Here is a 19,066-nt window from a genome sequence, read left to right as displayed (position 1 = left end):
TTCAATGTAACACTTTAGACATGTATTATCTTTTAATCAGAAATAACATACTTTCAATAAATAAATATCTTGCTTTTTGAGTATAATCAAGAGCAATTAGAAATCATTGTTTGAGTTGTCAAAAAGTTCTAATAAAATTGCTGGGCAGCATATTAATTTAAGGAAAAGAAGCATCTTATAGAATTCTCAAGAACCATTAGGACTGACTTATCTTAATGAGCTGTCAGCAAGAGGTCAATGAGGTTTCAGGGAGAAAACTAGTAGCTTTCTTTAGAATAATTTAGATTCACCTGATAGCGAAACTGATTTTTTGAGGGGGAAAACCTTTTTTTTTTTTTTTTTTTAAAAAACCCTATACTCACTTTTTAAACACTTTTTTTTTCAGAGCTACTGTTTTTCAAAATGTTTACAATGCTGCCATTGTATTTCCCTAATATTACAGATTGATAAGAAAGCTTTCACCTTCCGTCATAAAATAAATCTGACTATATTTCAAATACCTTTATCTCAGTTTTCTTTATGCCTTTTATTAAGTTTCAATACTAGTTTGAATTTTATAAACATTTTCTCAATCATCTAAAAAAGCTATTTTAATAATTCAGAATAGAAATCAGCATTGTCGCATATATTAACCTTTGCAATTTATTTGAAAACTGAAAGACTAAATTACACTTATTTTAGTATTAGTGCCAACATGAAACTAGTTGGTGCCAATACTCATCTAATTTTTAAGTCCCTTGTTTTTCTCAGCTCCAGTATTTTATATGTGAATTTTCAATTATTTATTCTAGTCTTGTTCCTTATCACATGGAAAACCACAGTTGGCTGGCACTGAGACACTCTCAACCTTCCTGTAAATCCTGTATTAAAACCGGTTCAAGAACCCTGGAGAAGTTTTCAACTTCTTAAGATCCTTATTTCTTATTATCCTATATGAAAACTGAAAGCCAACAATTTCTCTTGCTTACTCATACTTTGAAGAAGTAAATCTCAACTGAGAGATACTTGAGAGTAGAGACATTTTTACTTACCACATTTTCCTTATCACAATAGGAACTGAAATCACTTGATACAATTGCAGCATACTGGAGCAGCACTTTGTTGATAGTCTAAGAAAGAAAACATTGTGAACTTGACCCAGGTAAGTATGTAGTTTACAAATACACTGTAAAGTTTAATCCTAAGTTACCTTCTTACTGCCTTTTTCATCTTAGTTCTACATTTTTTTCTCTCTCTAATAACTGTTTCTGAGCCTAAGAATGCCCTCTGCGTTCATTAATTATGCAAAACAGAGGAAAATAAACTACGTTAATTAAATTTTATTTCAATTACTTAAAGATGCATGAATGAGTTTGCACTCTACTGCTTTTATACACAGATTAAATTATAAGCCGAATGTAGATATGATTTTCTTAGAAGAGGTAAGGCAAATAGCAGTAGAAATGTCATCTCTTTTGATAGCAAAGTAAAGACTAAAAAGCTTTTATTTTCTTATTTGTACAACATATATCTGAATTTTCTTAGTGGCTCAAAATCAACTGAGGGAGACACTCCAAAGAGTTAAGCTGAAGAAGAATGTTTAATTTATAAACCTGAATTTGCTAAATTGATTATAAGCTTGCTTACACACTTTTAAAATCACAATGAAATCCTGAAATAAGAGATAACACACAGACAGAAAATCAATAGTGTGTTGAAGTACACAGTAATGTGATAATATGCATCAACTCAAATACAAAGTTGACCTTGAAAAATATAAAATGTTATCAAGCAGCAGACCAATAAATCCTGATAAACAGATGGTTGATCAGACTGAATTATCTTCCAAATGTGTCTCTTCAAATTTTGCTTTAGACATAACGTTGAATTACTTTGGACTTACCTATGAAATACTTATTCGTTTGTACATATGAACACTACTCTCAGTCTACAGCTTCTTGATGGCATCATAAACTTGAAGAATCATTATATTGTATTGCATACACAACAACATATAAACACAAACCATAAACCTGACTTTAGGCAATCGTTGTAACTCAGACATTGTAACTTACTTAAGGTAAAGTTTGGGCTATGTGAAAATCCTCTACAACTTAGTGCCATGTGAGATTTTTAAATTCTTATGATTTTGCTTCCTCTACATCCTACAGCTGCCAGGTGACTTGCTGAACAGCCTGGGTTTTGTTTTTTGTTTTTTTATTGTTTTCTAAAGAAGAAAGAGGAAGCTGGATATTCTTTACAATCATTCTTGAAGTATGTCCTACGGCCTACAGCTTGAGTATACTTCATAGAAAAACCCTAGTCCCTTGAATTTATGCCCAGAGACAAGGGATCCTGGGATGTCACATGTACTAGCCTACAAACGCCAATCGTTAGCAAGCCAGGATGGGCTGCAGGTAAGAAAAAGTGCACAGTCATATAGAATATATCCAGCCTAGGTGACAGAGCGAGACTGTCTCAAAAAAAAAAAAAAAAAAAAAAAAAAAAAAAAAAAAAAAAAAGAATATAGCTTAAAGCTATGTGCCTGTAAGAGTTGCAAGTACACTGCTATAATAACTCCCATCTTTACTAATGTACGATGTCACTTGAACGAGAGCGTGCAATGTACATTTTGTGGGCAACTTCAATTTCATTCTAATTTATTCAGCTAACTAAACCACTACCACACAATAGCTCTTTAACACTAATAAGCTGTTGCTTATGACATGCTTAACTCATTGGTTCTCAGAATGTAGTTCTGGAATCAGTAGCCTTATAAGCATCACCTGGGAACTTGTTGGACATGCAGATTATCTGGTCCTATCCCAAATTACCGAGTCAGAAATGCTAGAGGTGGTCCCCATCTGTCTGGGTTTTAACAAGTCTAAGGTAATTCCAATGCATACAAAGTTTGAGAAGCACTATCTTAACGAATGCATGACAGGGTGGAGGTAAGTCTTCAGAGAGGAGCTGTGATGGAAGGGGCACCTGGCAAGGCCTGGAACATAGGACTTCTGGGTGTGTGAGCTTCGGTCATGATTTTATCTTTGGGGAACTACTGGTCTTCAGAAGAGAGTACAGTGCAGAGGGAGGGAACAAACAGCCTAGCAGGGGCTGCTGCATCTTGTTCTAAAGAAACAGTCATGAGGAGTAGAGGGTTCTTTTATGGATACCTATAAAGAGCTGCTATTCAAAAAGTTCCAGATTAAATAACATGAAATTCTAATGGGAGTGTGGCAGTACAGAGAGTGATTCTGCTGCATTTAAAGGATCAGACAGGGTGACTAAAATATCTTTCAGCTATGATCAGTTCTGATTTGACACACAGCTACTGGTGGAGTATTGAGTAGGATGGCCATCAATTACTCAGACAAAGGCATTGTGTTTTTCTGAGCTAATGCCACCCTATTAGGAGTGGGCTAAATATCCTGCCAACACTTCCAGTTATTCCATCTAGTGCATTGCTCTTATGATCAGTAAGATAAGAAGAGTGGTTCAAAATCCATCTTTTCATTCACATTTTATGCATGGAACAATGCAGTATTAGAACAACACAAGGAAGACAAGAAAACTGTCTATTGGTTCAGCAACATTAGAAATGTGACTTCACTGATTTATGTAATGCATTTTAACACATCCAACGTAAGATGGGGTCTCCCATTTCTGCCACCATAAATCCCTGGGTTTGGCCTTAAGGGTAAAAAACAAATAGTGAGATTCTATTCTCCAAATTTCTAACTTAGTTCTGATCACACCAGAATGAGAAGGGAGTATAGTTTAGTGGTTGAAAGGATTCTATCCATATCATTTCAATTATTTAAACATTTTTAGTGTTTCATCATGGATGGAAATGAGGGAAAATAATAGCACCCATTTAATTAGATGGTTGTGAAGAATACGAAAATATATAAAGTGATTAGCATATAATAATGCTCAATGAATTATCATTATTATTTTTAAAAATTATAATTATGTTCCCAGAGAACAAGGAACAGAAATATGTGTGCGTCATTTACCACAGTATCTCACACCTGGCAAACAGCCAGACTCATACCCAGGACTTAATATTTGTTTGTTTGTTTTTAAGCAATATTAAAAATAACATTACTTCATATCTATTTTTAAAATTAAATTACCCATACTTGTCAAGAGCAGTAGTATAGTCATAGGAATATTGACTACTCATGTACCCATTTTATCACTCATCATAGCTTCTGAATGTTCTTGACATGAAATTTGAAGCATTTTGTTTGGTACCTTTTTCAGTCTTATATCCTGTTTAGTAAGAATAAATTGTCCCTTTAAATCCCATTTTAAAATGCAAAATTTTTAAAATCTCTACAGATACAACTAACATGTCTTATCTCCAGGAGACTGTTTAAATCAATATAAATCCCATAAAGATAATGAGATTTTAGAATATTTTGATATAAGGATTCCAATACTTAGAAGGGTAGAGTTTTCAAGACGAATTAGTCAGTCACATCTGATGAAATAAAAACAAATTCCAATAGTTTGCAGTTCTTGTGAAATGGCTAATTACAGTAAACACAAACCATTTTTTATCTGTTTTGTTATATAAAATACAAATTATAGATAGAAAGGCAGATAATGAGTTTGGGACCAGCCTGGCCAACATGGAGAAACCCCTTCTCCACCAAAAATGGAAAAACTTAGCCGGGTATGGTGGCGAACACCTATAATCCCAGCTACTCTTGGGAGGCTGAGGCAGGAGAATCACTTGAACCTGGGAGGTGAAGGTTGCAGTGAGCCGAGATTGTGCCACTGTACTCCAGTGACAGAGCGAGACTCTGTCTCAAAAAAAAAAAAAAAAAAAAAAGGAAAAAAAGAAAAAAGAAAGGCTGACAATGATAAAATGGATTTGACTGATTTTACTTATTTTTATGTTTAATTGATTTTGCTTTTTATTTATTATTCTGTATAGTAAGTCACTGCAAGAGTTAAAGAAAAATGCTTGCAAGAGATTTTCAAATCATTCTAATAAAAGAGAATTTCTTTTTCAATGAAAATTACTAATTTCTTCTTTTCCAGAAAATGCTTCTCATCGTTATTACATTATTTCCTGTTGACAATTGGATATTATTGAATTTCCATGGATTAAAAATGTTTTACTTAATTGATTTTTTTTATTGCGCCAATAAAACCACACATCTCCTCAGTAATACATGGAACCGATTCTTTTCTTCTTGCCTCAGAGAATGTGTTTTCCTGAGTGTGATTCTAAGACCTTCCTTGTGACCTCCCACCTTTTTACACTTCCATTCAGTACATTTGGTTATACCCCAGCAGGCTTATTGTGGGTAAGTTCAGTATTACAGCTGAAGAAAGGTCAGAGCTACCAAGGGGTGGCTGGAGCCCCGGGTCTAGAAATCTCAATTCAGCATTCCTTCTACCCTGTTACCGTGCACTCGTGTCTCCCAACTTACATAACCTACCTGCTTGACTACTCTGAGGGTGAATTCTAGTTACTTTTCTAATATCAGGTACAATTATAATATGTTACTAAATATATTAACCTAAATATATTTACCCTGGGATTTTTAAATTCTCATATGATCCTGCTTCCCCTAAATCCTACAGAATTCCAAGAATAGTACGTGACATACTTTTTCAAACACTATTCCTAATGACCCAGTTTCATTCTTTTCTTGGCATTCACCCAAACACAGCTGCTCATCAAGAAAACACTTAGAGAATTTTTAGAATTACTCTCCTATAGATTTCACTATATTGGGAAATTAGTATCATCCAAGAGGACTAAGAGTGTCATCTCTAAGAATGGTTTAAATAAATGATTTTTGGCTGTTATTTAATATTTTAAAAGTAGGAGGTTAGTCTTCCTAATTAATGAATATGCAATCGCCAAGGCTTACTTTCAGCTAGAAAACACCACATTTGAAATGTGAGTAATTTGGAAATCTATGGTAATTTCTTCGATTATAAGTAGCTAAGTCATCGATGTGAACAATAAATGGGTTTTTAAGATGATAAATCCGCATTAAAGAAATAGGAAGTGCAGGAAATCAGATGCGAATCTTGGAAATAACTGAACTTACTAGTAGAGAATTACAAATAAATTGGGGTAGGGGTGTCAGAGAAGACTAACACCATAAAACAATAGCATTTTTTTCAGATCGCCACAGACCCAGAAAAAAAGAAGACTCATTTTATTTAACCTACCTTTGCAAATCTTCTCATTAAGTGAGATAACGCTTCAGGATTAGGGCATTCCAGTTTCTTAATAATCTCAAAGCTCTGATTCAGCTGAGCAAACACATCAACCACGGAGCAAGAAAAGAGGGCATGCTCAGATGTCTGCTGGAACTGTGAGGAGAGGAGGTGAAGCCATCCCAAACAGTGCATTAGAGGGGGAATGGGAAATTCCTCATTATTTCCCATCAACAACTGAATCTCCCGCATCATATATCTACATTTCCCAGTAATAAAATGCCTAGGCACTTTAAAATCATTAATTTCCTTTGCCAGAAAGTGTGGTGGAACTAATATCACGGGGCAAGCTGCTGCTAATTGGTTTTTCCGCTGCAGAATTGAGGTACTGGTTCTTTTGTATTTCATTTTCCCCACAGGGAATAGGTTAGCTTAGCAAGTCGATTGTGGCTCAAGATTTTGGGAGCTGCTGCAAAGAGACTGGGAGAATATCTGCTCCTAATCTAGAAATCCTGGAAAAGTTCCAGGACAACAAAGATGTTTTGTACAAGCTTAGGGAACCTGTAGATTCAGATTAATGTAAGAATTAAAGAAAAACTTGGGAAAAATGGGTGACTGATTTTTTTTTTTTTAAATAAATTTAGGCAAGTTTCTAGGGTTCTGACCAGACCACTGAAATTGTGTTTTACATTAGTTTTGGTCATTGGGAATGGAAACAATTAATAACGATGAGTCTAATAATTCCCATTAGGTTAAAAGTAAGCAATGTGACTGAATCATGGCAATGAACATTCTGAAGGTGATTTAAACTCACTCCATCTTTTTTGTCTCTTCCCAATGCTCCATGAAGGAATTCCATCGACACATCTTCGTTTTCATCTAGCCACTGCATGACAAAAGGTTCAAACCACCTGTAACAAATTAATAATGTTACCTACCACAAAGGACATCATTTGCATATAATTAACAGGAATGCTGCTCTTTTTGTATATGAGAGTAATTCAGAATCAACAATCTCCTTTCATTCTCTCTTGCAGTAAAGGTCTTAGAGACCTTTACCTGTTCTCCATTAAATCAATCTCCTCCTCTTTACCTCCAACCTCTACCCAGTTTGGTTCTTCCCATGCTGTCTCAAATATGCTTAGTTTCCAACAGCTACTCTGTAATTCCCTTCAAAAGTCAGACTCTTGTAAAATGTAGACCTTGTGTGCTCTCTTCCCTATCAACCCATTTATTAATTTTTTAATTCTTTGCCATTGAGCTTCTACCCATTCACATTAATCTGTAACTGATCCTGGGTGCTTACCTCGGACTTCTTAGTTATCATTTATAATCTATGGACAATTGATTTTTGGAAATTGTTTAAGATATTTTTTCTCCATTCTGAGCATAAATTCTTTTTTCTGTATGTATGCTCAGTTGATCTAGCACCATTTATTTAGAGCACCATTTATTCCCCCACTGCATTGAATTTGCATCTTTGATGTAAATCAGGTAATGCCATACACGTGAATTGGCCTCTGGACTATTTTGTTCCCTTGGTTCATTTGTTATGTACTGATATGGTTTGGATCTGTGTCCCCACAAAATCTCATGTCAAATTGTAGTCCTCAATGTTGAAGGTGGGGCCTGGTAGGAGGTGGTTTGATCATGCAGGTGGAGTTTTTATGAATAGTTTAGAACTATCCCCTTGGTGCTCTTCTTGTGATAGTGTTTGAGTTCTCATGAGATCTGGTTATTTAAAACTGTGCAGCACATCCCGCCTCACTCTCTCTTGCTCCTGCTCTCCCAATGTGAGATGCCCCACTCCCCCTTTGCCTTCTGCCATGATTGACAGCTTTCTGGGAGCTTCCCAGAAGCAGAAGCCACTATGCTTCTTGTACAGCCTGCAGAACTGTGAGCCAATTAAACCTATTAATTTTTATTTTTATTTTTTTACCTAGACTCAGGTATTTCTTATAGCAGTGTGAGAACGGACTGAGAAATGCATTAACATGACACTCTCTTAAGAACTCTATCTTATTAGATAACCAATAATGTAGTTCACCAGTTTGTAGATTGCCTTTGTATTTTTAAGCACTTTGCATTTCTACGTGCATTTTAAAAATCTTGTCAATTTGCACAAAAATATCTCTTGAAATGTGCATAGGGTTGCATTGAAACTGTAGGTCCATGTGGGGAATTACTATCTTTATAAATTACTATCTTTATAATAATGCATCTTTTTAGGAATGTTACATATTTCATTTAGTTCATCTTAAATTTCTCTCATAATATTTTATAGTTGCTTGAAAAGATGGCTTGTATGCCATTCATCACATTTATTTCTGGTGATTTTAATGTTATTTAAATGGTATAATTTATATATAATTTTCCAATTGTGGCTATAATACAGAACTTTAATAAAGTTTTAAATAGACCACACTTTTAAAATTCTACTTCAAAAACGTTTTGAATTTTCATCTACTTCCTGTTTTAGCTGCATTCTACAAAACTGGATGTGCCATATTTTATTAGCACTGAATTCAAAATATTTTGTATTTTTTTTAACCATGATTTCTTTCTTTACTCATGAGCATTTAGAATATTCTGCTGATTTTCTGTATTTAGTTATCTAATTATCTTTTTGGAGTTGATTTTTGTCTTAATTCTACAGTGTCAGGAATATATAATACATGATTTCCCCCCTTAACATGTATTAGTAAATGTACCGTGTGTACCTAATAACAATATGTATTTTATCATTTTTGTTTATACATTTTATACGGATTTTTTGTGTGTAAGCATTGTCAATGAAAAATTATGGAAACTCTGGCTGATCAGATATATATATAGAAATATAGACAGATAGATATTGCTAAATGTTTTTATTAGATATTGCTAAATGTTTTATTCATATTTCTCAAACTTTTTTGTTCTTACTGTTTTTTTTTGGGGGGGGGGTCTGAGTTTTCAATTCATTGCTGAAGAAGCATAATCTCCAGATCGTCATTTAGTCCTGTTGTCTGGTAGCCTTTAATTTTTTGATGAATATTATATATTGCCCATGAAAAATTGTGGACCTTTGATCTAGACAGTGTTGCGTTTTAGATTGATCTCTTTCCACTTTGCCGTTATTTCTAGGGCAGAGACCTTCAAGGGTCTCACCTGAAAGCCTGGAGTGTTTATAATGTTCCTTCTTTCTTATTTTTTGTACACAATGTATGATTCCATTTATATAAAGTATAAAAATCTATAAAACTAACCTATGCTATTAGGCATCAGATGGTGGTTACTGCTACAACAGGAGAGGCTGTTACTGTAAGTAGGCACAAAGGCGACCAGCCTTGACCTCTAACATTTGTCCCTTCCGCACTATGAGACTGCTAACGTATCTACTTAGTTCCAAATCTCTTAGTGCCCACTTTCTACTTGATTTTTTTTCTGCCCCAATCTCAACACGTAGGCAAATTAGGCATCAGAAAATGCCTTCAGTGGGAACTGCCTGTGGAATGTTGTGCTCATATCTCTGTGGTTTCCTTTTCTCTGGGATCTTGGTCTCACAAACCCAAGCAGCCTTCATAGCACCATCACCCATATTGTTTCTCCAGTCCAGGAAGACAGCTGTAAACTCTGGGCTACTGTTGGCTGTTTACTCTGCAAGCCCTGTGTTGCAAACTGGCAGATATATAGGGGTGAAGAACATGGGAGAGAAGATGCAACAAAATACAGGACTCATCTTAGTGCATTTCTCTTTTCTCAGGGATCTTAGATTCTCAAGTCCTGGTTGCCTCTGTTGTCTTTCTGATGCTGTTTGATTTTTTTTACCTTTTTATTTTTGGCCATCAGGGAACATATTAATCTGATTTTAGTTTAGTGTAGAGTGTCTAGACAGAGCCAGAAGCAGAAGTGTCTGGAAAATAGCTCCTCTGTTTTACTTTCCTATTCCTTATCAATGATACTACCAACAACTTAGGCATACAGACCTCATGCTTAACTCTTTCCTCTTTCTTGTTTTCTTTTTTTCTTTCATTTCAATAGGTTTTGAGGGGAACATGTGGTGTTTGGTTACATGAATAAGTTCTTTAGTGGTTATTTCTGAGATTTTGATGCACCCATCATCTCAGCAGTGTTTGCTATACCCAATGTGTAGTCTTTTATCCCTCACCCCCCTCCCGCCCTTTCCCCTAAGTCCTCAAAGTCCATTGTATTATTCTTATGCCTTTGCTTCCTCATAGCTCAGCTCCCACTTAGAGTGAAAACATACAATGTTTGGTTTTCCATTCCTGAGTTACTTCACTTACAATAATGGTCTCCAATTCCATTCAGGTTGCTGTGAATGTCATTATTTCATTCCTTTTTATGGCTGAGTAGTATTCCATGGTGTGTATATATATATACACACACACAGACACCACAATTTCTTTATCCACTTGTTGATTGATGGGCATTTGGGCTGGTTCTATATTTTTGAAATGGTGAATTGTGCTGTTATAAACATGCATGTGCAAAGATCTTTTTTGGTATATGACTTCTTTTCCTCTGGGTAGATACCCAGAAGTGGGATTGCTGGACTAAATGGTAGATCTACCTTTAGTTCTTTAAGGAATCTTCACCTTTCCTCTTTCTTTGAACCCCATATTCTTTAATTGACAAATTCTGTGAATTCTGTCTTCAAAGTTTCTCTCCCATGTCTTCATCCTTTGCATACGTACTGCAATCACTCTACATTATCAGTATAGCCTTTATTTAACATGAAGACTATAATTTTTACTGTATTTAAGTATGTTTTATTTGACAAAATAAGTTGTATGTATTTACTGAGTATAACACGTTGTTTTGAAATACGTACACATTGTGGAATGGCTAAATTGAAATAATGAAAAAATGTATTTCTTCACATACTTACCATTTTTATGGTGAGAACATGCAAAATATGTTCTCTTAGCAACTTTTCAGAATACAATACACTAATTATAGTCACCATGTTGCATAATAGATCTCTTGAACTCATTCCTCCTACTTAACTAAAATGTTGTATCTTTTGACCAAAATCTCCACAACACCCTATACCCAATAGCATAGCATTTTTAAGTTATCCCACTGTCCCACTACTTCTTATATACTTTGTATGGGAAAAGTTGTGTTAAAGAGCTATTCTAACTTCACCTCTAAATCATTCATTACCTTATAAATCTCTTCTCTGCCCCCCATTCCTTGTCTCTTCCAACTCCCACAATGCCTGATGAATGTGGTACAAGCTTCACAATATTTATTTATAACAATCTGGCTCAAAACTACTTTTCCTACATTATTTTTAAAAACATTACTTTGTACTAATTTTATAGAAATAGAAATATGCCTCACTTCCTATGGATGATAGATAGTTCATATATTCTTGCCTCCATAATTATGCTCATAACTTTCATTTTCATCTTAATGCTTTTTCTCCCTTTCCTTTCTGTAACCTGGTAAATTTTATAAAGTCTACATCTAATGCTATCCCATCCATGAATATTGTGTGGAGTTCCCCAAACAGAGGTAATTTCTCTCTTCTGCGAAACCCTATTGCACTTTGCTTATGCTCCTTAAATTAGCACACATTTCATTCTGCCTTGCTTTATCATGATCTTTGAGCTTATCAGAATCTCCTAGAGTATAAGTTCCTTTCAGGGTAGGGTCTTTAGCTTCTTTTCTATTGCTCTACAGCACTTGGCAAGTACCTGGCATAGGGAAGACCTCTTCATTAGAATAAAATAGAATTCTAATACATACCAAATGCAGAATATTACATGAGTCCTTGTGTGATTATAAATGTGTTTGAAAGAGGCATATTGATGAAAAAGTTCCCTGTTAAACCACTATTTCTATTTTAGAAATATGAATTCCTAAGACAGTTACAAGTTTGAATAAAAAGGAAAATGTGAATATATCGGTCAATATACAAGCACCATACTTTCCCCTAAAAAAATCTGTGTTCTGGTACTTTTACAGAAAATCATTCATTTTATCACGTGAGCCATGTCTTATTATGTATTTTTTTTGTCTTTGAGTCGAATATCCAGATAGGGCATATTTGAAATATGCAACACAATTTAATTAAATATAGTTCCCAAAGACACGCAAATCCTGTAATGTTAACTTCATAACAGAAATTTCTTCATTCCAATGAAGATTATGTGAAGAGATTTTAGTGCTGCACAATTCAGGTGTAATTTTACAGGGCTGTGAATTAGATCTGAGGGTGTGTGTGTGAAAATCGCTACTTACAAGGAGTATTCAGGAACAGCATCCTTGAAGGCGGGAAGTTCACGCACATATTCATTATAAAACCATTTAACTTTGAAATGCAAGTTCATATAATCAGTGCTCTTGCATAACCGCTGATTTTCATGTTCTATAACAGATAAAATCAAATATTTAATAAAGCTTGGTTTGCCAACAATGCTGCTATGTTCCAATCTATTTTTATTAATAGAATTTCTAAAAGGAAGAAAACAGTATATTAGATGTAAAGGTATAATGAATTGCTGAAAGCAGACCTAAAATTTTACAAAATGAAGAAATAATTATAAGTCCCACATAGACTAGGTCAAGCAGTAATGCGAAATAACTTCAATGTTCTAATCCATGTTACTAAAAAATGTGAAAAGTCTGATGTAGTTACAGAGTAATAGCATACTAAAATTTCTCTATCTGCAAATTTTCATATTTTCACTGCTTTTAGCTTGATGCAAAGTGACAGAGAGAATTAAAATTCTAAGCATGCATAAAACATGAGTCAGGAGCTATAATCATTGATTAATTAATAATAGAGATATGAGGTGAGTAGATCACATTTCTGGCCTAGTTATTTACTCCCAAAGCATTAAAATAGTTGAAAAGGAGACAAAATATCTCTAACTTATGAGGCATATGATTTCTTCTTCATTCTGTAGGTTTACTTAAAATTATCTTGCACCCTTTGGCTTTTCTGATACATTTTTAGCAGGATTTCCTATTATGTGGCATTTTTTTCTCTCTTGCTCAAAAAATATAGCTTAACACAGTTGTTAAGCTATTGTGACCTGGACATACAGTGCTGGGGAATACAGACAAATAATGTTACTGAGCATGTTTATGCTATTTTTCCCTCCTTAATAATATTTGGCCAATTTTCGCTACAACTATAAACACAATGAAACCCAAAATATACCTAGCTATATCCAGGTTGAATGTGCCCTCTGAGAAATTGTGCTTGAGGTCTGTGAGTCTCCCAAGGACTTTGATTTATAGCAGAAACATCCTACACTTTACATTCTGAGCTAAATTCTTAAAACACTATCTAAAGCAATTAGATTGTTATAAACAAATTAAAGGCATCCCTGCTTTTCAAAACCCGATATGAGGGACTGAAATCCCAATAGTGAACGTAGGAGAGAACTCAACCCCAGGTCAACCTTTTCAAATTATCTGAACAAGGATTAATTCAAGACAAGTTGTAGAGCAGAGAGAGAGGGGGAGAGAGAGAGAGACAGAGAGAGAGAGAGAGAGAGAGAGAAGGAGAGAGGGAGACAGGTAGGGAGGGAGGGAGGGGAACATAAAGACATGTACTCACATAGAAACAAGAGTAATAAACTAATACTTCTAGGCCAAACTCCCAAACAAAATCTTAGTCAAGATGATATTTTGCCTTAGCTCCCTCCAAATTCATTTCACTCTTTTCACCATTCAGTATAAGCTCTCCCCTAACCTCCTCTTCAGATGTCTAGTATCCCTGTGCTCTTTAAGAGAAAACATTTACTTGATAAACTCAGGTACAAATTTAACACAACACTACCCTGAAACCCAGACCAAAGGAGACCTTTTCTTTGGGACTGATGAATTTAGAAGGTTCAACTTATCACAAATATAGACTCATCATTAAATAGCTCTTGGGCTCCTCTATCACTTGGGATCTTACACTTGGCACTGGCACAGAACAAGCCAGAATACTAAGCATTTCCTCTTGTGAGTAACACCACCTGCTCTTATGATTCATGTCCTCTAAGACCCAGAGAAACATTTTGGACCATTTTGCCTCCTGTGTCCTAGAAACAAAAGGTGACAGTGTCCAAATGCTACCAAGGGTTGCAGGTTGTACCACTGCTGACAATAGGAAGATACTGCTTTAGAGTGTGGGGAGAAATTTGTGCTCTGGAAGCACTTAGGTAAGAGAAGGGGCAAACTAATTAACTTGCCAAATTCTTCCCTTGGAGAGCAGAAATGCAGTAGATTATTGCATAATCAAGCATCATTAACAAGCACCCATTGCTTACTTTCCTTTGGTTCCACTGTATGCATCTGAAGATAATCATAAATCTCTGCAGTACCATTAATTTAAAAAAGTGCACATAATGGTCGAGAACTATGTTAAATATTAAATAATTCATATGATGTTTAAATTTGTGTATGTAAATTTCTATGTTAATATACATGAAGCCTGATACTTCTTTGCCAACTAGATGGCCATTTAATGTTAAAATTGTCAATAGTTTTATTTTATTTTTAAAATCTAGATACATGAGGCTTAACTAAATTTTAACTGTATTCAAATGATTTACCATAGAAATTTGTATCTAATATTTATAATTTGTATTTTGTTTTCATTTAAATAAATATTTTGAGTACTTTAGAAAAAACTTTCTGAAAACTATATATAAACTGTATCTGAGAACACAGAGAAATCATTTTGTTTTAATTTTTGTATTTGAAAGTTTAAATTGAACCTTTGTATAAATTGTAGACTTAAACGTATATTTTGAATACAGCAACCTTTTATTTTTTAATCCTTTAAATATTAACAAGGTGTGTAAACTATGATTTGGTAGAAAAAGAAAATACATAGGTAGAATTTAGAAAAAGTAAAGGTTGAAAAGAAAAAAGAGAAAACATTTCAAAGTGAAGGTGTGCTTTAATTTTAAAAAGAGAAAATAGTGGAAACAAGCAGATATCATGTGACTTAGGAAAGGCATTGTTTGGCACCACATTAAGCCAAATGTAAAATATCTGAAAATTTTTATTATAAGAACAAATTAGTGATTTTGCTAAAATAAAGGTGAGAAAGTATATTTTCTGAAAAAAATATACTGATTTATGCATACATTTACTTAAAAACAAAAATATTACCAATCTAAGCATAACACTCAAATATGCATATTGATAATTACATTTTAACTTTTGCATTTTTCCAGCTTTTAGCATCTTAAAATATAACTGCTATTACATACAATTTTTATCATGTTGATATGAAGGGTTTTCTTTTAGGTAGGAAGTTAGGATATGTTTTATTTAACAGTTTATTAGTTAGATTTATAAAATGTAACTATTTAGGTCTATGGTATGTGGACCTTCATCGATGCTCTTGCCTCTGCAAATGTTAGGAAGGAGCCTGAATTAATGTGTTATTTTTTCCAAGAGTATTTGCACATGAACAGATGCTAAACAAAAAGGCAACTCAGTTTCATTAACTACCAAAAAATGTTTACTGGGTGTGTATCTTGCTCTAGGTTGCATGTAAGGCATTGGAAATATAAATATGGACACATTGATCTGAAGTGGATGGAGCTTACGGAGGAAAGGGTGATATGTTCACTTTCAATTCCATACATTATGGCAAGTGCCATGATTTTCTACAGGTACAGGATGTTGTGGTCTCTTGGAGAAGATGAATTTAGCTCTCTGCTTTGTGCTTTAAGTGAGCAAGTTAACAATGAAATGATCTGCTGATAGTGGTATTTAGTGGGAGAGAGGAATTTATGTCAAAAGAAACATTACATAAAACAAGACATTTTTCCTTACTTAAATGGGATACTATTTAAGACGTGTGCATGTCTGTGAAATTATGTAACTATGTTTCCAATGAAAACCCTGAGCTTTTTCCTTTCTCTCTACTCATGTTTTTAAATATTTTGGCAGTAAGTTTGAGTGAATATTGAATTTATGCCGTGCCATTAAAAAAAAAAAAAAGTTTCCCAATCCCTGTCCCTTGCAATGCAGTAGGCTCTATACTTTGGACAGCAGGTAAAAGCCAGCAGTAGGCCGCATTCTGGTCAGTTTTTCAGACAAGACCTTCAGTTTATTTGCTTAACCCATCTGTACTTCAATTCTCCATAACCATAGAAGTTGTTTCTTCCTCCTTATTTGACTGCTCTGCTCAGAACTTACAGATCTCCTCCAATTCATCCTTCTGGACTCTGCAAACTCCCTACATTCCTACAGTCTCTTCATTCCTGTTGTTCCCACAAAAGAAACACTTCTGTCTACTTTATTGCAGCCACACATAGGCAGACCACTTCTTCACTTCACAAGTCTCCCTGTTGAGGATGGATATGGGAAAGGAGATAGGAAAGATACCTTAATCTTTCTAAAGAATTAAAACTGGTTTTATTCTTATCTAGAGACTACTCATTCTAGTTCCTAAGAGTGTACCAGCTATGATACTCTAAGTATCAGGGTCTTACCAGCCTCTTTGCTGGGAAAATATATTAGAAAAATGACTAATCATTTCCTCCTTACAAAGTTGCTTCTAAACCCATGGGAATTAATCTTTATCCATTTATGCTGTTTCTCTCATGCACTACCAGCTGATATTTATTGTTCTCCGTGGACAGAAACAGGGGAGATCAGTATCTGTTTGCCTATTCTGCCAGTTCAACAAAAGAGTAATTGGGTTCTTTGATGCATTATGCACTTCAACTGATATAATAAAAGATTTTCAATATATTGAGTTAATTGGTGATATAGGTTAATCTCGAGGACAGTACAAACAAAAATGAAAAGAAATGATATGATTCTATATAATGAGATCTACCTGTGATGTTTGCCCCAAGTGGCAAATACTAAATGTAAGATTTTGTTTGTTTGTTTGTTTGCAGTGACTTGTAATACAGAAATCATCAAGAACCCCAGTATTTGTGGCAGGTTTAACTAACTGGTTATCAGACTATGTCCTTTTCCTCTCAGGCACACAACCAGACTACATTTTCTAGATTTCCTTGCTGTATGATTGAATCTGGGGCTCTGCTACATCACAACAAGATTTTCCAAGCTTAAGACCCACTTATTAATTACCCTCCATAGTGCTCTGCTTTCTAATTTCCTTCCTCTTTCTTCTTGTATACATACATGTAGATGTATATATACCCATATACATTGAGGCTGTCTCCTTGCCTTGTTGGAACTGTATCAGTGTAACTCTAGCTGACTCCACTGTGAATTGATGCACCACTGCACAGAAAACCAGTTAATCAAATTTGTTAAGTTCATGTCGAGATAAAAGTATATAGGCTTTGAATGGGGAGTAATCATAGAAGTCAACTACATAGGCTTTGTGGATAGTCTAATAAATATTTTACCTTCCTGTCATCCTTGTTTCATATTCGTGGTCTCTCAGTTACATTCTGGGTAGTTAATGACTCTTAAATGATTCTATAAAAAGTGAGCTGTTGTTGTTCCAAAATCCAAGCGCCTATTTTTCTTACGTGTTCATACATTCCTTCCATAATGGGTACTCACATATCATACGAGAGATATTTAAAATAAACTACAATTATATCCTAACTAATGCCTACCAAATAATCAATGTAAGATATCGTCATATAAATTCAAAAATATACCTCAAATTACCTTCATTTCTACTCGAATTATCTTCTGCTTAGTGGTAGACTGCGTTGACAAAATGGCATCAATCTCATATGATGTGAATGACTCTCAGAATTTATTTAGCCATCAATCCTCCTACATTTTTAATTTTGGCAGCAAAGATTTCACTAGCTCATTACATTTACAAAATAAAACATTTAATTAGTTTTCCAAGCTGCAGGATAATTTTGTACAAAATTTAATCTTTGAATTTCAATGAGAAATATGAATATTGTACTACCAGAATAAAAATGGTTCATTAAAACTGTACAAGGAAAAAGCTTGGCAATTTGGAAGAATGTGACTATTTTCCTTTAAATGGTGCTTACCAGCACTCACTTGAAAATAATATATTTTCTCCAGAAAGTGTTTATTCATGGGTTTTATTCTGTGTAATGCAGAAATGTACAATTATGTTTTGGTTTACACAATAGGAATGGTATATTCTTGACCCATTCTCATGCCAAAGGAAAATTTGCTGCTATCATCAGAGTGTCGTTTTTCAGTCCTTACTTTGTGACATCATTTTATTGCATAAACACTGCTTTACCCTATAGTGTGTAACATATAATTTCATTAAGACTATTTTAATCATCCCTCTCCATGCCTGCTCTAGCTCTAATGGGTGGTAATATAAACGGTCTGGAAACAACATGAAATAAAAAACCTGTATAAATGATGTTTTACTAGCTATTGTGTGCTTACAAACAAAAAATTTTATCACCAAGAAACTTTGGTTCTAAACTATGACAGACGATTATAGATACAAAACACACATAGGCATTTCCAAGGTAATTATAACTTCATATTAAAAATATTTAGATGGGATCATGGGTTCTGTTTTATATGCTAAGAATGGTAAGCCATGTAATTAGAAGTTAAAAAAATAAGGTAGGATGAGTTACCATTTTCTATTTTAGAGAAGGTTTATAAAGATCTTATAATGTTGGGAGATCTTTGGAGGCAAGAAATCATCAAAATCCTGGCTGCCAAAAGTAAGCTACAGTGTTAACAAGGTTAAAGGTTAGAGTAATAAAAATGAAAAAAATAAATGAGTATACATAATATGTCAGAAAAGATCATCTAGACCAATGTGAATTCTCTAGAGAGGAAAATAGGCAAAACGGAAAGATTAGTCACAATTGTAAATTATGGTAATCAAATTTCTTTTCTCTCTCTCTTTTTTTTTTTTTTTTTTCAAAAAAAAATGGAGTCTTGCTCTGTTGTCCAGGCTGGAGTACAGTGGCACAATCTCAGC

The 19,066-nt window shown here is 34.3% G+C and overlaps 1 protein-coding gene across 1 annotated transcript in view; it reads right to left on the bottom strand.

The window, feature by feature from the left end:
• UNC13C (unc-13 homolog C) overlaps positions 1 to 19,066 on the bottom strand; it is a 649,809-nt gene that overhangs the window by 124,993 nt on the left and 505,750 nt on the right. Inside the window, exons 19-22 of the mRNA XM_015452851.3 lie at positions 12,418 to 12,544; positions 6,983 to 7,079; positions 6,181 to 6,324; positions 1,032 to 1,109 (exon numbers count right to left, since the gene is read on the bottom strand). Coding sequence (XP_015308337.3) covers positions 1,032 to 1,109; positions 6,181 to 6,324; positions 6,983 to 7,079; positions 12,418 to 12,544 — 446 coding nt within the window. The remainder of the gene's footprint in view (positions 1 to 1,031; positions 1,110 to 6,180; positions 6,325 to 6,982; positions 7,080 to 12,417; positions 12,545 to 19,066) is intronic.

Source organism: Macaca fascicularis, chromosome 7 (genome assembly GCF_037993035.2).
Source record: "Macaca fascicularis isolate 582-1 chromosome 7, T2T-MFA8v1.1".
Classification (NCBI taxonomy): domain Eukaryota; kingdom Metazoa; phylum Chordata; class Mammalia; order Primates; family Cercopithecidae; genus Macaca; species Macaca fascicularis.
The sequence above is the reverse complement of the archived record's forward strand: the minus strand, read 5'-3'. Positions and strand labels throughout refer to the sequence as shown.